Source organism: Lonchura striata, chromosome 1 (genome assembly GCF_046129695.1).
Source record: "Lonchura striata isolate bLonStr1 chromosome 1, bLonStr1.mat, whole genome shotgun sequence".
Taxonomy (NCBI): domain Eukaryota; kingdom Metazoa; phylum Chordata; class Aves; order Passeriformes; family Estrildidae; genus Lonchura; species Lonchura striata.
This window is the reverse complement of record NC_134603.1, coordinates 37,265,996-37,289,781: the sequence shown is the minus strand read 5'-3', so window position 1 is coordinate 37,289,781 and position 23,786 is coordinate 37,265,996. Positions and strand designations below refer to the sequence as shown.

General features: G+C 39.1%; 1 protein-coding gene across 9 annotated transcripts in view; it reads left to right on the top strand.

The window, feature by feature from the left end:
- Positions 1-23,786, top strand: part of CHD7 (chromodomain helicase DNA binding protein 7) — a 132,504-nt gene that overhangs the window by 57,479 nt on the left and 51,239 nt on the right. For 6 of the 9 annotated variants that reach the window (XM_021555652.2, XM_021555654.2, XM_021555647.2 and 3 more), the window contains one exon: positions 15,578-15,999. In XM_021555652.2, the coding sequence (XP_021411327.2) occupies positions 15,578-15,999 (422 nt within the window). Of the gene's footprint in view, positions 1-13,112; positions 14,738-15,391; positions 15,462-15,577; positions 16,000-23,786 lie in introns of those variants that run through there. The other 3 variants (XM_021555657.3, XM_021555656.3, XM_021555655.3) reach the window with 3 other exon arrangements.

Below are 23,786 nucleotides of genomic sequence, written 5' to 3'. Positions count from 1 at the left end.
AGTATTTGAAAATAAAAATTACTTCTGCAATGTTTGGGGAAAATTGTCCAAACCAGAGAATAGAAAAGTCATTGCAAAAGAACACTGCTACTGTGGCATCTTTATTTAATAAGCAGCCCTTTCTATTTTAAACAGTATTGTTGCATTTTATATGATAGTCATGATACAAAGACTATTACTTGCCAAAGAAAAAACATACATTTGAAATCACAGATTTTTTGGGGGGGTATCTCAAGTAATCACATTCATACCTGTGATGACTTAAGGATGTGTGTGATGTAAAGCTTATAAAACAGGTAATACTACAGGGTTTTTTCTGACTGTTTTGGCCAATGTAGTTTAAAAGCTTTTTGGGTAGCCAACCCCATTTCTCAGGTTTGAAGATAAAATTTCTGTGACCAGGAGCTTGTTTTACCAGCCCTATTAGTCTGCTTAATATCTGCTTTCTTCCCCTAGAGAATTAAACATAAGTGTTTTTTCTAACCATATTTAACTCTTTTCTAGCTAAATATTCTAGTTTTCTTCACTAATATGTTCTGTTTGTCATATTCCAAATTGGATTTGTTAAAATGCTTTTTTTTTTTAATGTAAACAAGATTTTGCTCTTGATTTTTACTGTTCCCAGTCATTAGAAGCAAAGTATTTGCAAAGGTTGTCTGGGCCATTGAGTTGAGCTTCCAGCTGTCACATCTGCCATCTTATAAACTGCTTTTCTAAACCTCATCAAGGTCAAAGAGCAGTTGGCTTTTGCTTCCAGTATTCCTGTTTTTTGAAATTCGCACCCAAATCAGATCAGTTTGAATGTTGGAACAGGAATCTGACTGTCCTAAATTTATTAGATGCCAGTTTCATACTGAATTTGCTCTGGTGTCAATTTTACCCATCTTAATTATTTTCATTTACTGTATTAGGATCTGTCAGTGTTTTGATAAATAGCAATCTATCTAATGTAAGTTAAATTCCCTTTGGATTTCTCCTTCAGGATGATCTCTAGGTGTACTTGAGGTGTAATTGTTCTTGATGTGGATGATCAGAATTTTGTGCAGTGTTGTACTCTGGCACAAATACTTCCCTAAGCTTTCTGGAAGCAATCTTGAGAGGGAGTTGAATGTTTTAATTTTCTTTTCCTCATTGTACATCACACCAGTTGTTTACAGACAATCCTGTGATTTAAGTACAAGCTATTTTGGTCTTTAGCTACACAGTCATACATTGTTTTATGTAAGTATATATGAATTTTAAAAAATCACTGATAATAAAATGGCACAAAAATTACAAGTACTGAAATATTTCAAATTTGGAAAAGTGTATGAAATACTGATTAAATTTCAGAGGGCTCTACACTGATGGGCTCAATTTCTGTGTTAGTGTTTTGAAGTGACGTGTCCACAGTTCTGAGGATCTCACTTAGAACTAGGATGGTGAGTAAGCACGAGGTGCTCTACTGCTAGGAGATACATTCAGCTGTGTAATGCTTAAAGGACACCTTCCTTGGCAATAACATTTAAAAATACTAATTCCTCCTACTCATCTGTAATCCTCTTCCCACAGCTTGAGCTCAGGACTATAGTGGAACCTATTATGGGGAAAAGGTCTATGACTCAGCCATTGAGCCATGCAAACTCTTGGCTTCTTTAATTGGCACCATTAAATCTTTAGTAGTATGTCTCTCATAATATATAGGTGTCATTGGTATAAAATGCATCACTGCTGAAGATATATTGTATCCTTTGCTCTCTGATTTCTGTGACTTGATCAACCATAGGTGTTTAAAGGCTGGTTAATCAGACTTTTTTAGAAGTACTGCTACTGTTTAGGAGTATATTGAAAACAAAATGTAAGAGAGCCATAGCACAAAACATTACTTTCCAGGTTATTTTCCTTTTCTATTTGGACACAGGAGAGGGAAAAGGAAAAACTTGTCTTTGCATTATATTTTATCTACACAGAAGTTATTTAACTTGAAGACTGAGTATCTTCTCCATGACAGGATGGGAGAAGTTAATTCTTGAGCATATAACCAGGGGACAACTGGCTTCATGTAGTTGATTTTTTTTTTTTTCCCTGTTGCAGGTTGGTTTTGGGGTTGGTTTGGCAGGTTTTTGATTGTGTTGATTTTTTTGTACAACATTGGAAAGTGAATGTCGAAACAGCTGTAGTTTGGGAAGGGAGTCAGACGTCATTAGAAACAACTTAAACACTGAAAGTTAAATGTTTGAATACATATGTATATATTAGTGCATGTATATGAGGAACAATAGCAACTTTTAAATCTTTTGTTGTTTTCCCGCACACTTAAGATGGGACACTTAAAATTTTTCAGTGTTTATGTTGGTGTAAGCATTAGTGGCTCTGAAAGAGGGATGTGATGAGGGCATTGGAAAACTGTAATTGTTTGTTACCATCTGAGGAGTCTGCCGCGTGTGTCTCTAGCTGACACGAAGGTTTGGTTATAACACATATATACTTTTTGAAAGTAAGTATCAAGAAAGAAGTAAGTGACAAAAAATGTTAAACTATGTTACTTGACACAAAAGTTACCTGATTGTGCCTGGGGAATGATGTCAAGCTGCAAAGCTGTAGTTAAAAAAGATCTGAAGTAGGACTAACACTGCATGTTCCTGATGCCTATAAAATGGGATGTAATCTGTGTATGTAACCTTTTGTGATAGAAGAAGCTTTTTAATTACTTTGGTTTTATTGTTTGAGGTATGGCCTGATAATTTGTTGACTGTCCATTATCCAGTAAACCTGATAATGAATATTACTGAATCCCTTGAACCAGGCAGACTCTTCCTACAAACAGTGCCTCTCTTCATATCTTCGTAAAAATAGCTAAATTGATGCCTCAGGTTTTAGTGTTTATATTTTTCAGATTCTGTACTGCTTTAGAGTGTAGTTCTGAGCTTCATATTGGGGATAGTAGGCTCTCTTCACAGAGTAGGTAGACAAAACAATTCCTTCTCTAGCTTGGAACCAGGGACAACTGATCCAAATTTCAGGCCCAAGAGCATAAACAACATGGACTGAAGAGAAAAAAACAAGGAGGATGGGATTTCATAATCTAAAGTTATAGTTAGACAATTAACTCCAATATGCTAATGGACCAGAGCTTATAAAAGTGAGAGACCCTGTGACCTGTTGGCCATTTTGTGACCATTTTGGGTTCATCTTGGGTGTAGCCCTGGCTGGGCTCTTGCGTTGCCCAAGGTGTATCCATTAAAGCTTTCTAATAAATACCTGCTTTATTCTTTAACTGTCTGGTCTCTGTTTTAGGTCAACATCAAAACTTCACCAACCATTAATTCATTCATCATCTTAAGTCTCCTGTAGTGTGTATTCTCCATTTTACATATGAGTAAACCAGTACAGAGGGATAGGGAATTGCCTGAGGCAAGAGTGATAGTAATGGATTTGGAGCTTCTTTGAGTGTGTTATGCTGGGCTGTATTGCCCTGAAGCTGAAGCCAGTAGTTATACAAGTAGGTGCTTTCTTGCAGTCACCATTGAGCAGTTTTCAAGAAGGTCCATGGCAAATCCTTTGCTGGAAACCCCTCTTAATAAGAAATAAGTATGTAATTTAAAAGAAAAGGGAAAAATAAAACCCAACAAAACAAAAGCCCATCTAGGGAAAAAAGAAAAAGGTATCACAATGGGTTGAGGCTGGTAGGAAGAAGTAACTTATCTTTCCTGACATCCACCGCTTTCATCACTTGTCATAGTCTTTCCCAGGGTAACATGAGTCTTTTATTCAGGATAATGTCATAGTCATTTAGATCTGATTTAATCTAGAAGTCTGATCCATCCTGTGAACTGCATGAGGCAGCAGTTGTGGAATAACTAGGGAAGAGCTTCACTGTTGCTGTCGGTTAGAGATATTGCAGTAGAAAGTTAAGCACTAGGGCATAAAATTAATTTCATGACAACAATTATTCTTTGTTTCCTAGTATCTGAAATATTTAAGTACTTTAGACTGTAATGTAAAAGAATAAAAATATGTTTATGATTTATAGAGTGTTTTCATAGAGTTACAATGAACTTTAAGTAATCTTTTCAAGACAACATTGCCTGTTTGCTGTTCCACTTGCAGGACTTATTGGTCAGTGCCTGAAGAAAGGTTTTGAATTTCTGCTGGACAAGAACAGCTTAATATTGGATAAAAATGGGTTAGAAAAGTAATTCCAAATTATTTGGGACATCTAATAGAAGTAACAGTGATGGTAGCAGTGGGATTTTGGAGTTTCTTTTACCCTCATGATTTCTTTGTGATTAAGGAAATGGCATTTAGAATGTCAAAACATAAAGTTATAGTTTTAGATTATGAGTCTCCTAGTACTAAGTGTGCTCACTGTTACTATGCATTTGAAACAATAGCAATTAAACACTTTGAGATTTGGAGTAGACATAAACAGTAGATCCAGCTTGATTGAGATACTGTAGATGTAATCTTGTGGTATCAGAAAACATTTATCAAATATGGTCTTTTGGGAGAAAGTTCTGAGATGAGGCTCTTTTAATAAAACAAAGTTAGCAAATGTAAAGATTAAAATAATTAAATAATAATAATAATAAGTTTAGAGTAATTTAACTTTCTTTCTTTGGTGGTACCTTAGTATTTTATAGTATTAGAAGTCCATGTGATCAGAGAATTCTGTGTGCTTTTTAAAATATGTAGCAGAAAAGACTTGAGTACAACTTGTAGTTAAAAAAAAAAAAGGCACCAGCACAAATAATGAATGAAAAGGATTTAATCTTTTGCTTGTGGATACTGTACAGCTGCACCTTGTACAGAGGGAAGATGGCAAAGGAAGAAGAGTATTGCATTATTTGCCTAGTGGGTCTCTTCCAGTCATTCAGAAAATATAATTGAAGTGAATGTTTGTCAGCTCCAAACTGAAACCAAAGTGTACTATCTGTGCTGGTACTGCTTCTAATGCTTTCAGCTAATTTTTCTTGATCTGGTACACACTTAACTGCAAGATATCTTGGTGAAATTATAAAAATATCTTATTGCAAATCACAGAAAAATCAGAGTACTCTGTAATTTAATAAAAATACTTGGAGATGGTATTGTGGAATATCTTGGTACTTCAGTGGACTACAGCTTTCTATGGACAGGAGTAAAAACTCAGCAATTCTAGTCCTTTACATATCTGTTGAAATATTTAAGGCCATTGCCATTTCCTTGAATGTGATATACATATTTATACCTTTGGGGGAAATTTGTTATTTCTTGGGGCAGGCAGATAGAGGAAGTGATAAAGTTCTTAGTAAAGACTCTCTATGAATTGCATCCTCTTTGCACCAGCCTTGTCATCTGGTGCATGTTTGTCATTAAATTTTGACTGGTATATTTCTTATATGTGCAGGCTTCTTAAACATGGATGTTTAACAAGAAGCTGATGGTGGGGAACTCTTAAAAGAAAAATGCTTGGCTTTTGTTTTCCTAGGTATATAAGGAAGGGGAGAGAAGTTATATCTATTCCTACTGTATTGGAACAAACATCATATGCTAATAAATGTAATGGCCGAAAAATGCATTTGAAAGCATTTTACTGGTGGTTGCTGTATCTTACTGTTTATGAATGTTTGGTGTTGTGTTCTTCAGTTGCTGAAGGCAACTCTGTCATGTCTATGAGTGGGGACTTACTGTCTGAGGGCAGCTGTGATTCCTAGGCTGCCTCTGGGGTGACATTTTCAGAGATGGGCTAGCCCTGTTGAAGACCCTTGCATTAGAGTGTCCTCAGAAGAAGGGTGAGAGGTTGCCCTGGGGCAGGTAAGAATGGCAAAACAGAGTGTGAATTACATCAGGAAGGCTGAAAAGACTGGCTGTGACTTGTGTCTTTCTAAAGCTTCCCAAGACTGGAAGACAAGCCCAGAAGAAAGGCCACTCAGGTGTGCATACACAAGCAGGGTGCAAGCAGGACACCCTGCAGGTTGAGTTTGAGGACTTTCTGGTACAGGCATGTTGTAATAAAGGACAGAGGCATGTAGTGGTGCCAAGTAATTAGATTGGGGCAATATGCAGTTGTAGCCACATGGTGCCCATCTGCTCCTAGTGGATTTCCTTACAGTCTGTTGCAGTTTGGTCCTTTTGCAGTCTATAACTTTGTCATGAAGGGAAGTGTAGGGAGTGGTACTCACCTTTCTCCCTGGTGGCCAATAGGAGAACCTGAGTGAATGGTATGAAGTTGTGTTGGGGAGGTTTGGTTTGGATATTAGGAAAAAGGTTTTTCCCCAGTGGTGGTTGGACACTGGAACAGGCTCCCCAGAGAAGTGGTCACAGCCCCCAGCTTGACAGAGAAGCATTTGGATGTTTTCAGGGGCATGATATGACTCTTGGGGTGTCCTGTGCAGGGCCAGGAGTTGGACTTTGGTGATCCTTGTGGGTTTCTTCCAACCCAGGATATGCTATGATTCAGTGATTAATTGTTAAAAAGCATTAGTATTGTCCTTACAAGTAATAAGCTGGAGCTCACAGGATGTTCATCAGACAGGTGGACATTTCTTTCATTTCTGTTTACTTGATCCTTAAGTGCTGCAGAGCAGGCAGGAGAAAAATGTTTCCTGCGCTGCAAGTCTTCAGCTTAATCTAATGAAAAAACCTACCCCAATCATACTGCTCTTCTCTCTATAGTTGTTCTTCCCTTAGACTAAAGTAAATTTTTAAATTATAAATAAGAAGAATTTGAAGTGCACTTATTCTGAATTCAGATAAAGAATACTTTGTTAGAGGTTTGGCAAATCAAAAAAGAAGTATTGCTTCTGACTTAACACATACACCTTGTATTTTAATTTTTTTGATAGTATGTATTTATCAAGTAAACATACAATATAGTATCTTATTACTCATCACCTTATATTTTTTACATTTATAGTCTGTTAAATAAGTTTTCTTGTAATTCTTGGGTGTTAGAAGGGGTGGGAAAAAAAACCAGAATAAAAACGCTCTTGCTGTGGTGTGTAATGCTATTACTGCAACTATTACTTGCAGCAGTGAAAACACAGATGGAACCTTTTCAGTTGCCTGTGGTCAGAAGAAACAGCGCTTGTGCCACGTATGCTTGTTTTTGATTTTCTCATAAACCTGGTGCCATGTGCTGCATGTCACTGTGATTTAAATTTGATAACAGAAAGATTATTGATATGAATAGATATGATTTATTTAAGGTCCCTCTGAAAATGGCTCTCTGAGTAACTTTAGTCTTCTGTAGTTTGAAAAGCAAAGTTTTAGAGGACATTTATTGTTTCATTACTGTGGGCTGGCCCTAAGTGCTTAATATACCAAGTCATCCAGGACTGTTTTGTTGCATTTTCTTTTTCTGGGTAGGGAACAGGGTGTTTAGTGGAAATCATAGTTGGTACCAGAGTATCATAAACTATGGTGATAGCAATACAATGTGATGTAGGAACAGGTTACTCTTCAGAGAGGATGGAGCTCCATGCATTTGACCTTCAGTAGGTGAATGGAGAGAATTCGGCCGGTGGAGAGACAAGGCTGCATGTACAGGGCAGTGCAGTTTTGTCTCTCCCCTCAGGACCTTGGATTCCAAAGCATGGCTGTGCCTGAGAGAAAGAGGGTATTTGCATTTGACTGTTTTGGAGGAACTGCTTTGCTTTCACAGTGAAGCAAAGGGGCTGTGGGGATGTAGAAGCAAGCCCAAGAGCAACAATTCAGCCTGTATATAGGCTAAAATGTTAGAGTTGTCTTTAGGAATGCTAATTTATTTAATAATAGCAGTTTAATTATTACTGTTTTGGTTGAGTATGTGCAGATGTTTCTTCCCCTATATAACCCCTTTACTGGAGAATTTGAAGTAGTGTACTAGATTTTCTGGAGACTCATCCTGACACATTCTGTGACTTCCCTATCTTGCCTGGTGATGATCCAGTCTTGTCTTAGAGGGGTTGGAAAAGATTGTTGGTAAATCTCCTGGATATTCTCTAATCCAAGGAATTCTCTTGTAAACACTAGGTATCTTGATAGCTGTGCCTGGGAATAACTTCAGACATAACTTCACAAAGAGAATGCACGCATTTTTAAATACAAATGTTACATGGCAGAATCAAAGAACCATTAAGGTTGGAAAAGACCTTTAAGATCCTCAAGTCTGACAGTCAACAACTTCTGTGGTAAAACATGTTGGCATGTTCTGGCACATCTTCTGCTTGATAGTGGAGCACACACAAAGTGAAGTTTCCTTTTACTATGGCCAGGCACAGAGGGCAGACTTGAGGTGGACAAGCTGTCAACATGAGCAATAAGCTTTCACCAGTAGAATTCAGTACCTAATTGTCCCACCCTTTGTTATGTGTCTCTGCAGCTAGAGCTAGTAAAAACTTGCCAAAGTCATGAGTCCTCAACCAGTCTACATAGTGATGATAGAGAGTAGAGAGTCAGGCTGCTGTTTGTAATACTTGGGACCTGCCCTGCTTGCATTAGGGGTGACTTATACTGCTAAGTCAGTCTATATTGCAAAGTAACCTCTAGCAAAATAAGTATTAATAAAACATTTGTCTTATTGACCATCACATCACCAATTACATACAATCCTTGTGGAAGCTGTTGCAATGTCTTACATGTAGAGGAAATTTGGAGCATGCGTGCTTCATTACTGTAGGGGTGGCAACTGCCTGGTCAACACTGATTCTGATCAATTCTGATCACTGGACAGCAACCTAGGACATCTCTTATGGGACAACTTAGTTGTTTCTTGAGCTATGAACAAATTGTCAGCACTCATTGCACTGGCTGATATTCCATAGTTTAGTAATATGTCTCACTTTTTCTGTAAACACAAAACACTACATATAATTGCTTAAAATTATAATGGGATATTTGCTTTTGGATGGCAGCATTAGTATAATTCACCTTTTGTAATCTGTGTTTCTTCACAGAGTACACAACGAGTAAATAAATAATTCTATTACTGTAGCTGTACTGAGACTCAATTAAGAAACTGTATTTTGCATAGCATGTTTTTATTCCTCCAAATACTGTTATTTGGTGGTATTTTCAGCTCCACCAAATCAGAAATTGTAGCAGTTTTACAGTAGTAGCAGAGGGCACTAAGGTTGGTTTTAATCACTTCCACTCCACTGTTAGGATGGTGTTGGCATCAGAATTACTTTTTTTTTTATTCAGTTTTTAAAAAAACTTTGGATCAGCAAGTTATAACTTGTTAAAACCAGTACAATTACAAGCAGGTTTCCAGGAGCAGTAACAGAGCAGGATGACTTAGAATAGTCTTAGATTATTCTGTTTTCTCATAAGACTTGATTAAGAAAGAAAATGGTATTGCAGCAGCACTTTGCTAAAACATTAACTTTTTTCATGCACAATAGTTTTTTCTTGCTAGAAAGTTATTACTAGAACTTCTATTTTCTATACACTTTCATCTGTGTTCTGAATAGATATGTCAAGAAATTTAGATTCTTTTCAAGCCTGTTTGCAAAATAGACTTTCATTCTCACGTTCTATGATGTCCTTCTCTTTATTGCAGAGAACACTGACAGTGCTTGTTGGTTTATAAATCCCAGTTGTCACTTTGGAACTACAATTATCTTAGGAGGGGTCTGAATTACTGAGATACCAGTTATTTCTAAACAGAATCACGTTCCCCAAAATATTTTAATATTAAGTATTTTCATATAGTACAGTAAAAGAAACATACACATCTTCAAGGTAGTAGTTTCACAGAAAAGGGAAGGGATCATCATTCACAATAAAGGAGAAGAAACTGATCAGTAAAACATTTTTGAAACAATTGCAGGTGTGAATGTAGTCTTGGGGAGGATGTTTCTGAACTTCGACTAGTGTAGAAAAAATACTGTACAGCTTTTGCTAAATGTAGGTACTGGCATTTGGCTGGAGTTTTGGTGATGGTGTTGATTCCTGTTTACTCTTAAGGTTTTTACTGATATGTGAGCTCTGCCTATGGACAATGTCAGGAAAGCATTTATGGAGGCCTAGAAAGGGTGACGCATGTTTCACACTGAGACAGCACTAAGAGAGGCCTAATGCTGAAAGTATTCATAAGACAGTTGAGAATTGCAGGAACAAAGCAATGTATAGAGACATGACTCAGAAACTTCCCAAATTAGTCAAGATGAGTAGTTCATTCTAAATAATCCAGAGGGAGGGTGAATCCTGTCATTAACCTTTGAAAGGAAGAATCATGGAGCAATTTGGTTATGTGATGGCTTTTAACACCTTTTGGGCTGTCCCATCAGGAAGGATACAAATTCAAAATGAATGATCACTGGCATTAGGTAGAGCTGCTGCTGGAAGCATGCTGTAGTGTGTGTTCAGTTTTCAAGGAATTTTCACAGGTTGCTATTTTAACTTTTCCAGAATGAGGGTGATAATTGAACATGCTTGCAGTTGAGAATATTCTGCAATGATTTACCTAAAGTGAAATTATCCATTGTATGGAGATCTTACCAAAGTGGTTTGTATTTTGAAGTCAGTTGGGACTGACTGAGCACTTGCTGTACTGTTAGATGACTTAGTAAACCAACATTCAAGAAAACTTAAAGGAAGCGTTGTTCTTGTAGCTCTTTATTTAAATATGGAAAAGACCATGGAATATGGAAATAATACCCATGAGGGAAATGAAAGTGTAGTCCTGGTAAAAAGTTGGGATTTTAAAAATTGTTTGTTGTTTGGTGCTGATGTTTAAATTTCACAAAGTTAGCTGAGTCACATCACATATTTTGCTGCTCTTGCTTCATATTTTCTAAAGCTCAATACTGGTTTAAGTTGCTGCTCTGTTAGGGGAGCGACACTCAGCTTCTTTCACTACAGTTGATTGTGGTTCAGTCCTTGTTCAAGCAACAGAAAAACTCTCCTCCTTAACCTCCCTTCCTGCCACTCACCCTCACTGGATTAATCCTACATCTTGTCCATCTTGCCACTTCATGAAACAGGCCTAGTTTGAGACAGCTCTCTGTGCTTTGGGCTGGGGAGAATGAGCTTACACTCTATAAGTGTAAGCAGCTGTGAAACACAGGCAAATTGGTTTAATTTTTCAAATCTTGTTTATACCTGTTTGGAAGCTCAAAAATAGATTTGAGTTCCAGAAATTTTGCAGTCTAGAATCCAACAATTCTATTTCTGTAATAGTATTTTCATTTTCTATTTCCTTGGGTGTTGTTGGCTCTTACTGACAATGCTGTATAGCCTGTTGTGCCACAAATTGTTTTAACACTTTGGAGTTCTTGAAGAATCTCTGTTTTTCTCTAATAAGCTGCAATCTTTAGGAGTGTCCTGCATTGTGATATTGCATGTTAATAGCATTGATTAACTGTCGAGCAGTGGGAACTGATGAGAAAATGTCTATTGTAAAATTAAATGGAATTACTGAAGACTGTGCCATGCTGCTGGTTAGGGAGGTGACTAGCCCCAGTAGTCGCTGGTAGGAGTATTAATGTGAGCTCCAGGTTTTTTCACATGATTAAAACAGGCCATCTGTTCTTTGTTAAATGTTTACAAAAACAGCTTTTCTCTAAAAGATTTAAAGAGATGTGGGTCTAGTAAACACACCAATATTTTTGAGCACCTTTTTCACCTTATTTCAAATAATACCAAAAATAATTCTGCTACAATATCAAATAGGATGAATAGCTATTTGTGTTTAATCTCTACTGGTTTCTTTCCCATGGAAGATTAAATTCTGTACAAACATACTAAATTATGGCTTTGTTACTACTAAAAGCAGCAGGAGAAGCAATTTCTGTGAAATATGCAGATAATTTTTTCAGTCTTTTGATAAAAATTTGCTATATATATTTTTTTTTTTAAATTCTGTAAATGGAAAATGGGGTTCTTTCACTAGAAATTGTGACCCTGTAACTAGAGCTAATCTTTTCTAGATTTAAAGAAGTAGAACTATTTGAAATAATTCCCTGTGGTAGGCTTAAACTAATATTTATAGTGAAAGTCTGTTGTTCTTCCTTTTCTCCATACTTAAGAAAGAGCAGACAACTGGTTTGGGGTAAGAAAATGCATCTTTCAAGCTGCTTCCAGTCTCTTCTCAGTAGATTTGTGCTGCTTCTACACAGCTTCACACTAGGGAGCAATGTGGGGTTGTCAGTTAGGGATAAACGGTTTTAGCATATTGCAGACGTACAGCCACAGACTTCCTAGAAAAAGAAAAGTATTCACAGCTCTTTCTTTGAGAGAGTGCTATAATTTAGAAAATAATGTATAAGTGGATTACAAAATGTGCCAAACTGCAAGGGGAGTGGCACGTGGCAAAAGTAATGTATTTTCAAGTAATAGCAAATACAGCCTACGAAGCCTAATTAAGGCAGAATTGTCTTTTTGCAGATGCAATATTCTGGAGATTCTGAATTGTATGAACCAAAACCATAGTATTATTATACTTGGTAATGCACACAACTTGATCCTTTAAATAAAAGGCAGTAAGTTTGGGGTTTTTTTAGTATTTGTTTCAGGCATAATGTTTTAGTCTAATGTATAGTCTTTAGTTGTTTTAGAGCCTGAAAATTAATCTTGTGGATAAGGTTTGTGAAAAGTAAAAATCTGAAATTTCACAAGGTGCTACAGTGTGGCAGCAATCGCTGCCATTCTCAGGGCCTTGCCTTCTGGCCAGACCTTATATTAAAACTGCAAATGTCAAGTCATGAAGGGTTGACACTGCTGTTGTGGAGATTGGAAAGCTTTGCTTTCAGATTTGCTTATGACTCTGCTGAAAGTTATTGTTCAAACTTAAACAAACAAAAACAGCCCACAAGTCTTACTAAGGCAGCAAGGATTCTTTTTTTGGTTTTTTTTTTTGTTGTTTGTTTGTTTTTGTTTTTTTTGAATACTGAAGCATTTATAAAATATAATATTGATTTCAGTGATGGTCATACCATCAATGAACTTGCAACGTTTAAAATTTTGTAAAATTAAATATACATGCCATTACTGGATTTCTTGTGGTTTGTTATATTTGTTGGCTTGGCAGTTTCACATCCATAAGAGGAAAAAAAATAAAACTACTGATTCTGACCTGTCCTAGAAAGTTGTGCCTTATACATAAACTTCTAGGTAATTGTAAAAGTCTCTCTTAATATGGCAAACTAATAAAGTAGTGCCAAATTCAAGGTACTTACTCAATGCAATATCTAGAAATAATGGAAAGAAAACCCTGAAGTTCTTATGTGTTATATATAGCAGGTGAGCAGTATTGTAAAACGGGATTGAGTATGGTAGTGAAAAAATTGGTGAAACTTGTACTTGGAATTTCTGCAAAAATTCAGGATGCATGAGATACAAAATGGCAGATAAGGCAGAAATGTATTGACTATCTTGCAAAATGTTAAACGTGCTGCTCTGAGAACTCAGGGATAAGAAGTACTTACAGATGATCTCAGTAATGTACCTGTATTCTCCTGCCTAAAAATAATGGTTAGACAAGCACATAACAGTCCAAGGTAAAGAAAAGGCTGTTTTCTTATGTGTCATATAACAAATCTGAGACACTTAATTCATTCAACCAAATTCACAACCAATCAGAACATTTTGAAAGTTCTCCATTTTATATAATGTGTAATTGGACTGCAGAACTCATTGTTACCACTGACCCTGTGGGATAGTGTTTTCTATAGAGATACCCAGTTTTTGTGAACTTGCCAGCACGGAGCTGTATGTGCCGGGGATGCCTACAGATTTCTAGAGCAGGTGTTGATTCATACTTCACGATGCCTAGCATGAGGTGGTCTTGAAGTGGGGCTGACTGATGCAGTGCTAATGCAATGAGTGCATGGGGTTTTCATTAGAGCTGCATTTCCACTGCAACTTAGATCCTGTTGCTCTAAAAAGGATCTTAATAAACATGTGGAGGACAGAAACAAGCAGAAGTCATCCTTAGAAGTCCTTGGTAAATCCAAGAGATGCAGACCATCAGACTGTCACTCAGGCCTTCCCTCTTGTTGTGTCTCTTCCACAAAGAGCTGTAGTGTGTAGCATGTACCATTCAGACCTCTCTCAGACATCATTCTTTCTTATCTTCCTGAGAACCTAGGTCCTTTTGCTTCTAAGTATGTCAGTGTGTTTGTTGCACAGTGGGTTTATGTTACTGTGAAGAAATGGCAGTAGTTAGGACTGCACTGGTTCAGTTTGTTTACATTCAGAAAATGGTATTAATATATTTGGAAATATAGACATGCATTCACATTCTCATGTAATATGGTCAAGAATTTTGTTTCCTAAATTAAGTACATTTCTATTTAGATCTAGGTGGCTGAAGTAGATTATCTGTGTATGCCCATCGGTCCTCCTTATGCTCAGGGATTGGTTTTGTAGCCATTCATTTGCATGCTTGCCACTTTTCAGCAAGTGTCATTGGAAAAAAAAAATTGGAGAAAAGGAAATGCAAAGAACATTACAGTTACACTGGCACTACTTTTCGTAGAAGTAAAATTCTTATTTGTTATTAACTTTTCTTCTCCGCAGTTCAACAAATCAAGTATCTCAAATAGCTGTCCTTTTATACCATGATTAATCCACCTAGAGGTATCCTGATGTAATTTTTAGGGAACAGAAAAGGAGGAGAAACAGAGAGGAAGCAGGGGGTAAAATGATCTGACCATATATGTAGGTGCAAGAAAGGCATCAGTACAGTGTCATGCTGTTACTTTTCTCCTAGAAAAGCATTTTCGTCCTGCATTTATAACCATGGGCAGGCAAGGAGAAGCTGGTCAGAGCTTTGATATGCTGCAGAGTCATGGTAGAGCTTAGATATCTTTTGACTGCAGACTCATAGATCTTTGTGCAGAACAGAACCATTGATTGAAGTGAAAATAGTTGTCAATATATTCAGTATATTTTAGTCTAGGTATTTAACATTTGTGTAATTATATATAGGTTTTCCTGTAGTTTGTAAGTTTAGTGTAAACCTGATACACTACAGAGACTTTGAAATAGGATGTTTATGCAGATTCATAAGCACTTACTGTAGTTCTCTGTCCAGTCTGGAGCAGCAACAAATCTGTTTCGAGTCCAAGCTGGAAGCAGTGGATCTTGGACATAAAACATAACCTTGTATTACATTTTCTAGTGGCTTAATCCTTCACTTGCTGATCAAAATACCTCCTGTTACAGATGAGCCAATGTAAATTGCCTTAATTGATTTTTTATCAATATAGCCTGTGAATACACTTTTATTCTCCTTCAAATATCTAGAAACCAACTTTAACAATTTTTTCCCAAAGGACAAAATTCCAGTGCAGCTTACAACTATTTTGAAATGTGTGAAACAACAATTGATTTTATTTTGCATTGACATGTTGAAGACTAAATATTTTCTATATTTCCACTTTATACAACCTTTAGAATAATTTTACCCCTGATATAACAAGAATCTCTGGTCATTTTGTTACAGTTCTGACTGCAAAAAGCTTTTTTCGTTACTGTATTACTTCACAGTGTTTCAGATATACTGACTCTTGTTAGTAAGTTAATCTTGTGCATAATATTTTCTCCCTCTATTACCTCATGCTCCAAAAGAGCAAAGTTTTAGAAATCAAAATTGCAGATCTCCAATTTTATTTCTATTTATCTCTCTCAGCATTCTCCATCGGAACCCTTTTTAGAGAAACCAGTGCCGGATATGACTCAGGTTAGTGGACCGAATACCCAGCTAGTGAAAAGTGATGATTATCTGCCGTCAATTGAGCCGCAGCCACAGCAAAAGAAAAAGAAAAAGAAAAACAATCACATTGCTGCAGAAGGTCCCAGTAAAGGTTTTGGTAAGGAAGACTTTCCTGGGGGACTTGACAGCCAGAATCTAAGCAGAAACTCAGTGGATTGCTCCCAAGAAGACAAGAAGAAAAAGAAAAAGCCCAAGGCAAAAAAAGAACCGAAGGATCCTAAAGAACCCAAGGAAAAGAAGGAACCCAAGACCCCCAAAGTCCCTAAGACCCCTAAAGAGCCAAAGGAAAAGAAAGCAAAAAATACCACGCCAAAACCCAAGACCAGCAAAAAGGCTAGGTAAGTCAAGAAACTTATATATGCAATAAGAGAAAAACAGTGTGTTTGTGGGATTTCTAGAGCATCTGTGCTAAATGGCGTGGGTGGAGAGGAAATCTTGTTTTGTCATTTGCCTTGTACCATCTACAACATCATGTTTTTGAGAAGCTTGGGCACATTTCTCTTGCTTGACTTTCCTGTTTATGGCTTTGCAGTTATTTTAAGCAAGCTGGAAAGGCAGAAGGTTAGTTTTTCCTTTAAACGCAGAAAAGTTTCTGGATGTGTTAAATTTCAAAAGTAACTCTTTGTCCTCTAATGCTCATCTGTTTTTGTGTGTGGTTTTTATGTTAAGAAACTGAACTGCTTCAATATTAATGTAGGGTTTCAGAGATGAAGGCTGGGAATAAAATGGTTTGATGCTGTTTTTACCTAAATAAAGAAGTTAGGTACTTCATGTTGTTGTATGCTGTGCAACCCTTACAGACACTTTTATACTAACATAACTCATGGGCTCTAAGCTCTGCTGTTAAAAAGGCATTTTTATATGGATATTGATGTGTCCTCACTGTAGGGATGATATTCATTTTCCTGTTTCATGTAAAAACAACTTTCCTAGCAGAAGATCTTTGTGGCTAGACCAGATTTTTAACCATGTTTCTTAACTTGCCATTCAGCGTCATGTACCTTTATCAGGATAGGCTTAAAACGTTACAGAGTAGTACGAGAAAGAATAAACTGTCATTACACATGAGTAAATATGTCATAGGTAATAACACAGATTCTTTCCTTGTCCCTCAAGTCCCTAAACACCGTGGTTATAAATGCCTACTTGGAAGAAAACTGAGACCACAGAGACATTAAAGCTCAATATTTTTTTTCATTTGTACCCAGAATTTCTTACAACTGTTCTGAATTTGTTCCAAACATCTGAATCTGTTTTTCAAGATGTGGCTAGAGTTATAAAATATAACTTCCAGATGGAAGCACAGCCAGACTTGGTTAATCCAAATCAGTTTGCAAAATCCATTTGTATTAGGGTTTAAAAATTGCACTTAATGAATCAGCTTTGCATATATTCTACAAGACTGACTATTTATTGGTTAGGTTTGGTACAGCTCTATAGCTAAATGAAGATGGGCAGTAAGATGTTATTTGATGCTTTAGCAAGACAGAAAAGTTTCTGTACTAGCAGAGATGATGTTTCCTGAAGAATTTATAAATACTGGCTTGTAAAATCAACTGTTGTTGTGCACAGGTTATATTAACTGATCAGTAAATTACAGTTGATCAGCCTATCCCTATTGCAGCATTTACTTTGGCTGTGTACCAGACTGTCCTAAGGATTTGGTTTACATACACAGCAACAATTCACAGCTTAGAAAATCTCTTAAGTTATATATCATCCAGTATATCTTTTTGGAATGAAAGTGCTGTATCAGCTAAAGTAGCCTTTTCATAGAATCCGAAAATGGTTGGGGTTGAAAGGGGCCCCTAGAGATTATATAGTTCAACGCCCTTGCTAAAGCAGGCTCACCTGTAGCAGGTTGCATGAGGTCCATCCAGGCAGGTTTTTAGTATCTCCAGAGAAGGAGACTCCACAGCCCCTGTGGGTAGCCTGTTCCAGTGCTCACTGTAAAGTTTTTCTTTCTAGACAGATGGAACTTCCTGTGTTTCAGTTTGTACCCACTCTCCCATGTCCTGTCAGTGGGCACCTCTGAGCAGTGTCTGGCCTCACTGTTTCCACACCCATCCTTAAGATACTTGTATGCATTGGTAAGATTTCTTCCCAGTCATCTCCAGGCTAAACAAGCAAAGCTTCCTCAGACTTTCCTCTAAAGACAGGTACTCCAGTTCCCTAGACTCACAGGTTTAAAGGCTGACCAGGCTACATCATAAATGTTACCGAGCATTTCCCAGATTTTTGCTGCCAAAAGTAAAAAACTGTTTACTGCAGGACTTCATAATTGACAACATTGAAGTCTTGTTTGATAAAAAAGTCTTGTTTTTGCCTCAAAAACACCCATGGCTGATGGTCTGGACATAGCGTTCAGAGCTGGTCTGTCCTGTCCACTCGATCCTAATACCTCTGTGCTCATCTTCTCTAAATCTTGGAACATGCAGTGCAGATTAAAGGAGCAGTGCTTCCTCTGAAGGAACTAAACACTGTTTGCTTAATTGTGTTTGTAGGAGAGTCTTTATCTGCTTTCCCATGCAATGACTCTTGTCCCTGGCTGGCTAGGTGACTTACTGTATTCTAGTAAGTACTAAGCTCTGTTGTATTACCTTTGAGAGAAACATGTTTGGAGCAACAGCAAGAGCATTCGGTGTTCCTTATGCTTGCTCAGGGGTGTGGAGGAAGTCCTATTTTTGCTGTAATGGGCTTGTGTCTCTTGTTACCAAATGCTCTCCTGAAAACAAGGTTGTTCTCATTTTGTGGTCTTGTCAGCTTCAATATTAAGCTTCTTTGAAGAACCCATAGACTGTGTGGGGATCCTATGCTGCCAAAGAATTTTAAATCAGTGAAAGAAACTTTGGCAACATCAAAGACGACTGGGGAACCTGTCCAGTGACAGATCACTGAATCAAGGTTTTTAAATAAATCAACAGTCCAAATCATATAAGTCACAGTATTTCAGCAGCACTAACTCCAGAAATGAGAAAGTACAGTAACTTAGATGAGTGAGATTAATGTATGTTAATACAGATTATAGATGATTATGTAGAAGTGAAATATTTTTATAAAGTTAGTGTCTGGCATGTCTTTACAGCTACGGCTTATATTGTTCAGTATTTTGCTTCTAAGCATTGAAAGGAATAGTGTGGTTTAGAAATCTAAAAATGCTGTGTGTGACTAATGGTCCTCATTCCTGAGTAAGATGATCAGCTTCAATAGAAGAGTTTTGCAATCATATAAAATTAAGGTAAATAAAGTTACATATTTATTGAAGAGCAATATTTTTTACATCAAGCATAACAAGTCCTTAATAGTTAAGTTTGACACAGACTGTATTAGAGCATACACATGGATGAAAAAATGTGATGTTTAATTATCTTAACCATTTTGTAATTTAATATAGCTCATAACCCAGTTATTTTGGTTCCAATTTCAACTAAAAGTATAATCCTTTTATGTAACAAATAAAAACAAAACCTCTGAAACTCTGTCCTTCACATCTGTTATCTTTGGTGCAAGTTGTGACAAAATGAGCAGCCTACCTCACTGAAATGCACCTTCATGTGAGGGATAAGTCAGATTGGAAAACAGATTTGTTTAATGGTGGTTTGAATTGTATTATGGGATCTCAAAAAGAAAAAAAAAAAAGCCCAAATGGGCTGCTAGTATATTACACTGCAAAGTGAAAGAAACATCACACATTAATAGTATACTATTACACTTTTAATGGATATTAGCCCTATCCTACCAATACTGAAAGACAAATATAGTGATGGCTAAAAAACATAACACTGGCAAACAAATTTTTGTGGACCAAACTAGTCAAGTCTGAAAGCAAAATGTAGATTAACCTCGGCTCACAAGTGAAGGTTTTCAATAAATTGGGTGAGTGCTGAGTATTATGTGGGCTCTAAACTTTATGAAGCCAGCTTCAGGCACATGCAAAGCAGGCAGATTTTTCCAAAAGTAGAGGGACAGGGAAAGGCAAGTAATCCTACTGAATTGCAAAGTCATGGCTCAGATGTCTGTTCCTCCTGTGCCTGTCCCTGGAGGAGATGAGGACCACCTGTTTGAGAAGATCACGCTGCAGCACAGCTGATCTCTCTCCTGCCACTTCCTATCAAACCCTAGAGACTGGCCACCGATTATGGTGGCAGGAACAGTAACTATTTGCAAGGGCCAAATGGCAGCTATTTGCAGGAGCTCTTGCCTTGTGCCGTCTCCTCAAGGCAGTGTGCTGTGCTTTGCAGGGCTGCTCTTATCTGCTTCCTTCCCTCCCTGTGGTAGGGAAAGCTTCATCTTCCCCACACGCTGAGCAGCAGCCTGGGACACAGCGTAGAGAGTGTGTTGTTGCTTACAAGGGGAGTGCTAAGCATGAGCATAATTAAAGTTTTTAGAGGGAGGTGGAGAAGAGCTTTTTTGGCGCATGGTTTGGCTGTTTGTTGTATCGGAAAGAGGATGGCTCCTGGCCACGGAAGTGGGAAGAGGCTGCTGCGTGGGGGAGCGGAGCAGACGGCAGGACACAGCACCCTGGGGAGCTGTAGGACAGGAAGAGAGGTCCCGAGGCAGTGGTGGTAGTTTCCACTCCCAAGGTCAGATCATCCTGAGCAAGGCAGGAAGGGGCTGCCTTTGGGAGAGAACAGGAAATCATGCGAGATTTCCATGCATGTGTCCGTTGAGGCTGTTCCTGTTCACACCTGTCCTCATCTCCCTTTTGAACCAGCCCAGCTGCCTGATATTTACCTTTGCTTGTGCTGCAGGGCAGGCCTTGTAGGCTTCACTGTTATCAAAGCTTTTTAGTAATTTGTCTGACTTTTCAGGCTGGAAAAAACCTTGTTGTTTACTGTCTTTGCTACTTTTGTGATATGTAAAAACTGATTTTAATAGAAGTTTTGATTACAGTAGGAGCTTTAAAAAATAATTGTTTTCCTTGGGCAAGGAAGTAAAGTGTCTCACATCTCTGACATTTTGAGAAGATGGGGTTGTTTTTCAATGTTTTTTATGCTCCACAGTGAATGTGTAAAGTTTGTCTAAGCTAGGTTCCAATCATTAATCTGTTACAGGACAATGTTCCCAAATGGTAAAATAAAAATTGTAATGAATCTGACTTCCTTTAGATCATAGAATTATAGAAAAAAACATCATCTAAGTCATGATAGTTGTCAGAAATTATACTAATAAGCAGATCTATCAGTTGATCAGGTGAAGTAGTTACGCAGGGTAAACATACGGGCTAAGCATGTCATGATTTTGGGATCATTTTTGAGTCAGATGGTTTGCCCATAGATGAAGTTTCTGGAGCTTCATCTAGCTCTCTTGGGGGCTGCTGAGCTGACACAAAACACCTTGTCGGAGTTTGGATATTGTTCTCAAATTGTAAATCAAGCTCTCTTTTTAATTGTCCTACTTACTGTTTTCCTATTCAACCTCTTTTTCTTCATGTTTTTTGCTTGTTTGACCTTCTGCAGGTTGTCTTCATACTGATCCCCTTTGGGTCAGTATGGTGTGCAGTCCTTGTGGGTAAGAGGATGAAACCAGAAAGTGATGTTGGACAGCAAGATTGTAAAACATCTAATCTGAAATGTCTGTATTTATATCACTTGAATTGAGGAATGAGTTTAACTGGCAGTTTTTAAATACTTAAAAGTTTTGTGTGTGGCAAATACTGCTCCAGTTTGTCTTAGGTTTATAGTTCTTGTTTTGGGACTGAACATTTACCTTGTCACTAGTGGGCCTTGGCTAAATTTTGCATTCATACATGTGTAAAAACAAATATGAGAGATAGTTGTCTAAAAAGGTATGTTACAGTTTACCTTCTTTGTTGCCAGACTTGGAAAGTACTAATCATGTGCACCCAGTGTTGAGCACTGACAGGGAGTCCTAATGGCAGTCTCTGAGAACAGTCTGAGTACTTGCCTGTTCTTCACGTGGACTGGTAATTCTGTTCCAGGGTAATGCTGTTCCTGGATGGCCCGAGTGTGGTCTGCTGGAAAGTGCAAAGGCTGAGTCAACAGTGGGTACATTCAATTGTCAGGAACAAATCACACTGGCTCCATGGGAAGATGAAGAGCAGTTGCTGGCAATGCAAGGAAGCTGATGCTCTCACTGGCCAGATGAAGCTCCTGCGTGTGTGATGAATTGGGAAGCAGTGTGTCCCTGCGTTTAGAGGGGTGGTGCTGTTCTATTTCTACTTCACTTTTTCCCCCCCTTTCCTTCAAAGAAGTTGTAGCTCTGCATTTAAAAAGAGCAATTCTGTTGCTGAATTTAGGACTTAAAATTCCCGGTGGAGCTGTACACGGGCTTTGTTCTCTGCAAGCTGGTCTGTCTTTCACGTGTGCGTTTTTAACTGGTCTGGAAAGGGAAGTGATTTGAAACTTTGTCCGAATCGCTTCGACCGCGTCTCCGTTGCCGAGTGCCTGTGTACAGCGAGGCGCACGGCTCGGGGTAGATACAGGTCATGAAGCAGTCGTGGCTGGGAGAGAGAAAGGTCTCTCGGAGGCCAGAGCGGAACCCGCGTCGGGCGGACCTGCCCGCAGCGCCGGGCTCTTTGTCTGCGCCCGGCCGGCCGGGAGCGCGGCGCGGTCGGTGTGTCGGCGGCCCTCGTTAGCGCTGCCCGGCCTTTCAGCCGGCCGCTGTTTTACCCCGCCTAGCCCACGCTATTCTTCCCGGCTTTAAGCCTGTTATTCACAGGCGGCCGTGCACCGGGGGCACGGCACGACGGCTGAGCTTTAATTGCGCACCCCGCTCCGATTTACGGGGGTCAGGGGGGGGAAAGCGCCGGGCCGTCAGCGCGCTTCACCTGGCGGCGATCTTCACCTTCCATTTAAACAAGTTGGAGAAACGCGTAAAGCGGCGCTTTGTGTTTGTTTTGCTTTGTCGCTGTTTGGCGCTCGGTTTTTAGCCGGTGTTTTTGGAAGCGGTCTGGCGGCGATTTGCTGAAAGCCGGTGTGTGTGCGGCGGGGTTCCCGTGCCGCGGCCGCGCAGGTGCCGGAGCGGGCGGGCGCTGATTGAGGGAAGCAGATGGCAGCGCTCGGTGGCCGCCGGCCAGCGGAGCAGGTGCTGGTCACGTGGCCGCGGGTTGCCGGGGCGACGCCAGCGCTCTCGGCGTGCGGATGAAAAGGCGAAGGGGGCCCCGCTTCAGCTGCGGCTTTTTGTGCCATTGGTGGCAGCCAGAGCGGAAACAAGCGCCGGCGGGGAGGGAGGGGAGCCCGCCGGGCACCGAGCGATCGAGGGAGGGAGGGAGGGACGTGCGCTGCCCGGCCCCGCCGCCTCTCGGGGCTCGCCCTCTGCCCGCGCTCCTCCCGCCGTGCCAAACTCTGCCCCCGCTGTGCCCGCGCTCTTTGCGCCGTGTCGGACTCTTCTCCCCACATCTCCCTTTTTTTTTTTTTTTTTTTTTTTTTTATTTTATAATTGTCACAGTTTAAGATAGGCTTCTTTTTGAGCTGTGTCGAATCCTGTTAATTTCACAGGATCACAGACTTGTTACGGTTGGAAGGCACCTCTGGACATCATCTCATCCAAGCCCCCTGCCAAGTCAGGGTCACCTAGAGCAGGTGACACAGGAAGGTGTCCAGGTGGATTTTGAATGTCTCCAGAGAAGGAGACTTCACAACCTCCCTGGGTAGCCTGTTCCAGTGCTCTGCCACCCTCAATGTAAGGAAGTTCTTCCTCATGTTGAAGTGAAACTTCTGGTTTTGTTTCTGGCCGTTGCTCCTTGTCCTGTCACTGTGCACCAGTGAAGAGGGTCTGGCACCATCCTCTTGGTACCTAGTATTGAGATACTTATATGCATTAATGAATCACAGAATTGTTAGGAATGGAAGCAACTTCTGTAGATTATCTAGTCCCAGTCTTCTCTTTAAATAGACCCAGCTCCCAAAGTCTCTCCTCATAGGAGAGATGCTCCAGACCCATAATCATCACTGTCCCCTTCTTCTGTATCATGTTCACTAGCTCCTTGTCTTTGTTCCACTGAGGAGTCCAGAACAGGACACAGTACTCCAGATATGGCATCAGCAGGGCTAAGTAGAGACAATTTTGCAATAATACGAATCCATGTTCAAAACTAAGTACTTTCATTTGTGAATGTTTTTAAATTACATTTTAATACTTGGAAATCAGTGCTAGTTTACGC